Raw genomic sequence first — 5192 nt, forward strand, 5'->3', positions numbered from 1 at the left:
GGGGGGGGAGGAAACAGGAAAGTAGAGGGGAGAGGAGAAGAGCAGGAGAGGAGAGGAGGGGGGGAGGAAAACAGGAAAGTAGAGGGGAGAGGAGGAGAGCAGGAGAGGGGGGGGGCATGTTTAGGTTATTCAAAATCCCCCCATTGAACCATTACAGGGTCACACATTCATCTTTATGAAAAGTGCAGCACACATTGAGCCAAGCCACTTCATAGATTAATCCAGCCTCGAGCGTCCTCGCTCCCCTCGCTCACTGATCTTTTTTGGGGTGCCTCTTTCGCTCCTCAGGCTCCCTCCCGGGCCAGTGTGACTTTGAAGGCGGAGTCTGCGGCTACACTCAGGATAAGAGAGAAGACCAAGCTGACTGGCTGCGAGTCCGAGGACACACCCCTACCTCCTATACAGGACCCCGAGGAGACCACACCACTGGGGTGGGTGAGTCATTTCCTCATGCATTGCTTTGTTCATTCATTCATTCTGTGGTCATAACCCCCCCCCCAGGATGATTGGATGGAACCCTGTGTGTGATGTGAGTGCATCATCCCACTCTCCTATAATTCTTGTGAGATGTCTAAATATTGGAGTAGTTGTGTGTTAGATGATGTTGCGTGCTGTGTTCTCCTGTTGTTCTTTGAGCGTTTTACTTTGACAGCCTTCACTGGGACCAGTGCAGTCCCATAGCGTCCCATAACCGTGTCATTCACGTTCCTCCTCCAGGCTACTTCATGTACATCGAGGCGTCGCTCATGCGTCCAGGTCACAAGGCCCGACTGCTGACCTCTGACCTGCGGGGCTCCTCGTCCCCTCAGTGCCTGGTCTTCTACCACCACATGTACGGCTCCGGCACCGGCATACTGAGCGTGGTCCTGCGCCACGGAGCGCGTGACTCGTTGCTGTGGCGACGGCGCGGCGAGCAGAGTGTCAGCTGGACGAGGGCGATGGTGGACTACCACTGCGACGTCCGCCATCAGGTGCGTCAGCGGGCAGGGTCATTATGGGAGTTGCAGGCCGGCTCCCTGACAAAGGGCGCATCTCAAATCTCTTAATTGTCATTTCCTCACTCCTCGATCCTCGCTATGGTGTTCTGCGCCGCCATATTGACGGCCGTCCCAAAGCTTTTATTTCTGCTCTGAGGAGTGAGGATCGAGGAGGGAGGTGTTTTCATGATCTGATATTTCAATAACTTTTATTATGAATACAATTAAAGTCAGAGAGATCTTTTTACATCATTTATCATCATTTCATTCAGTCGTGAGGCTGTTCATTCCTGATTGTCGGGTTTGATGAGTTTTATCATTTAAGAGAAACAATAATCATATTCTGGGTTATTTAATAATGACGTCACAATCTGAATTTCAAAACGTACAGACGCAAATAATTCATAAATAAGACGATCGCATTCCGCCGGTAGAAATGGATCCTGTGCTTATAAACAGAACACAGGACACAGTTTAACAGACTACAGAGAGAAACACCTCTACAGTGGTGATCACTGTGTGTCTTTATTAGTTATTAGTGTTATTAGTTACTGTTATTAAGTACAGTGATCATGTGAACACACACTAACTTATCAAAAGTCTCTCCAGCTGTTAAAGCCGACTGACAGCTGATCAGCTGATCAGCTGTGATCAGCTGATCATCCGTCATCAGGAACAGACGTCGCTTCACGTGACGCTACTGAGGAAAGGACGTCTCATGTCTCTTAAAACATATTTCCTCGTTCCTCTCTCCTCGCATGGTTTCCTCCATGCATCCCTGGTGGGAGGGACTAGGACGCAAGGAAAGGACCCAAGTGAGGGAAACGGGGATGACATTAAGAGACTTGGGAAGTACCCAAAGACAGAGTGGAGACAGCAACGAATGCTCGTCTCCACTCGTCATCAAATGAATTAAAATAATGCAAGCTGCACCGTACAACAAGCCGGCTAGGGACGGGTATCGCTAGGATTTTATCGATTCTAGTACTCTTATCGACACTGCTTATCGGTTCTTTTTGATTATATTGTGAGAAAAAAAAGACAATTAATTAAGAAAAGAATCAAGAATTCTTTATTAGTCGTTCTTTAAAATACATTAGCAGCTAAACAATTAGCTAAGTGATTGGCTTTCATTTATTAGCCTGTTCTCATTATAAAACATCTGGACCAGGATGGACGGCGTCTCCACACACAGGAGAGAACTGAGCATTTCTGCAGACTGATGTTGGTCACATGTGATGAACTGCTGCTGTTACCTCCCTCACATGTTCTCAGCATCTACTGAAGTCAAATGCTTTCTTCTCTTTGCCATGATGTGTGTGTGTGTGTGTGTGTGTGTGTGTGTGTGTGTGTGTGTGTGTGCGCGCGCGCGCGCGTCAGAGTAAAGCACAGAGAGAGGACATCTCCCTCTGTAACTTCTAAAGTGTCTGTACCAGAACTGTTAACTCTGGACCGCATCAATACTCCGTGTTTTTACTCATTTAGAACCGGTTCTCATTTAGAACCGGGTTCCAGGGGCCGAGTTGTACATTGTGGTCACGCTTCTTGCTCAATCATTTTTATACACGGCTGGGCATTATGGTTTCTTACCAACTTCACTTCACTCTATTGATGAGGTCCAACATCAATGATGAATCGTCCGATGAACCCGTGTAATCATATATGAGTGTGCAGCTCGTTAGATCTATGGCCACATTGTCAGTCCTCACACCGGACCCGTTTCTAAGTCTTTGTACCGAATACTAATAATGAAAAATATACAAGTTAAAGGGCGTGTCCATTCTTTTTGTTGCTTTTGTTTTGTGTCGTGCTGTAGCTTCTTAGTGCTGCTAATGTATTCAAGTCATACAATTCTAATTGAATTACACGTGTTTTACCGTCACAAAGCCGCTCTAAAGACTTTCTCCCACGGTGAAGGTAAGAAATGTGAATCTGAACAGCAGCATTGATGCTGTAAAGCTAGTTCCTCTTTAATACAAAGAGGTCGAAATAAGTGGACTTCACACACTCACGTAGTTTTGTGTTTCCTGCAGATTATATTTGAAGCCATCCGGGGCCCGACACTGCGGAGTGATATCGCCATTGATGACGTCGGTTTTAAAAGGGGACCGTGTGAAGGTTAGTACGACACTTATGTCCCTCTGAACAGCTGCAGACACACTACTACAGTACACAGGAGATGTTTGAGCAGTAATATCAGTTGTATTTCATGAGTGGAAGCATAATATCTGTCATGCCTCGTCCTCCTCAGATCCCGGCGACGTCACTCCGTACTCCGGCTTCTCCGAGTATTTCAATGAGATTGAGGAATGAGACGTCTTTCTGTACAAACGTCTCGTCGTTCTTCGGAACGGCAAATGTGAACAACCCGCCGAGACGATTTACAAAGTTGTAGAGCAATGCTTATGTTGCAGCCAGGACCTCCCCCCCACTGTGCTGCTGTCTTTCATTCACATCCCCAGTCCAGTCATCGTAGGTTGGTTTTGCTTTTATTCTCATCGGTCACAGTTCAAGACAATGGAACTGGATGATGGTCACGATTCCTCCCCGGGACAACATTATTAAATGAAATCTGACATCAGTCGCCCCTCACACTCAGGACTCAAATACACCACCACAAACCAGTGCTCAGGCCGGTGGACACTGTGCACAAAGAAAGTTAGCAAATATTTGCCCAATACACCACAGGGCAGGTACAGGTGTGATCTGGCTCTACAGAGGTGAACCAACACATGAATTACGTTAATGAGCTTCAAAAACAGACCTGACACGTCACTTTCTTTGGTCTTTTCATTGAGTTATCACACATAGAAAGACTCAGCAACACGAAACACTGATGCTTCATCGGCGTAGACAAAGTGAATAACAAGGTTCAGTCATTTCCCTAAACAGCTGGTCGCTGTAGTTTTTATCAAGCACTCCTCAAACAGGAGGAAACTGTGTACATGTAGATACATTCATTGTTGGTTTAGATATTTGAATGAGATTTTTTGAACCTTTTCCTCTACGTTACCATGATTTACATTCAGGATGTTTTTGAAAATTGGATGTTAAATAGTTGATTCCATCCCAGAGAGGTGGTTCAGCCTAACTGGCTTTTAAGACTCAGGATTGGAAAGAAGAAGAAGGGGTGGAACAAATATTTGCACACTTTGGTGCGTAGTGCCACTGGGGCTCGACTGCTGCCGTGTGGTTGGTGTGGGAGCAAAACAATGACAACATTAATGCCGAGACAAAACGTCACGGGACATTCGCTGACTCATTCTCCTCCGGGAGGGAAACTATCCCCAACTTTTAGTTTGGCCAGCAGGCGCAATACACTTTAAATATCCTGTTATTTGGGCTTCCACTGTTGCACTATTGTTTGTGTACTTCTGTCCTGTGTGTAGTTGTTTGAAGTATCCGATGTTTGAATTTACAACTGAGGTCCAAGAGATGGTGATGTCAGGAAATGTGTGGTTTATAAGGAACACTTCGCCGCTTCGCCATGGACAGCTAACACCACGCTACTGTGCTGCTGTTTCTCACGTTTCTCATCTCAAAGTATAACTTTATCATATTTCTCACAAGAATTGTATTACGTTAGTTCCACTGTGACAAAGGACACAAGTCCAGCTTCAGTCTGAAGCCACAATCAGATATTGTGACGTTTGTTTTTGTGCATCAGTGTCTTCTCAAGGCATGGATTCAGTGAGGTGCTGGAAACCTTCCCAAGAGATTTGATCTGTGCCGACTCATTACCTCCTGCAGACCTTTCAGCCGTTCATGCTACTAATCTCTAAGTATTCCAAGGTGCTTCTGTGCACCACTGTTGAGCTGTTAGCCTGTTAACCAGACTGGGGGTGGGGGGGGGGGTGTGGAACCTGCAGGGTATTTCCTGTGAGCGTCTCTACTGACCACTAGACTCTTTATTTCTTGTATATCTCACCATTCTATTAACCTGTGACACTATAGTGCATGAATCCTTCACGAGATGAAATCCTCATGTTCGATCTGACTTTGCCCCTTAACAAATACGATGAACTGAAAACACACTGAGAAAGGGTTCAAGTATTAAGATGAAAACACGGACAACTACCAGACCGCTCAACGGTGTGGCAGCGACCTGTCAATCAGCGTGTAGCCCCGCCCTAAAGCATCCCCTGCTTTATGGTCTGTGTGACTCTAGATGGACCATAATGTACTAAATGAACATCATGCTGTATTGAAGAAGAC

General features: G+C 45.9%; 1 protein-coding gene across 1 annotated transcript; it reads left to right on the forward strand.

The window, feature by feature from the left end:
- Positions 1–288: 288 nt before the first annotated feature.
- Positions 289–5052, forward strand: LOC116379153 (MAM domain-containing protein 2-like; the record flags this gene model as incomplete). The annotated part of the gene is made up of 4 exons (XM_031841085.1): positions 289–435; positions 718–971; positions 3011–3095; positions 3229–5052. Coding segments are annotated over 4 exons (548 nt in total), but the record flags the coding sequence as incomplete, so codon positions are not given.
- Between the last annotated feature and the right edge of the window lie 140 nt (positions 5053–5192).

The sequence above is a fragment of the Anarrhichthys ocellatus genome, unplaced genomic scaffold (assembly GCF_004355925.1).
Source record: "Anarrhichthys ocellatus isolate YVR2014 unplaced genomic scaffold, GSC_Weel_1.0 scaffold3810, whole genome shotgun sequence".
Lineage (NCBI taxonomy): Eukaryota > Metazoa > Chordata > Actinopteri > Perciformes > Anarhichadidae > Anarrhichthys > Anarrhichthys ocellatus.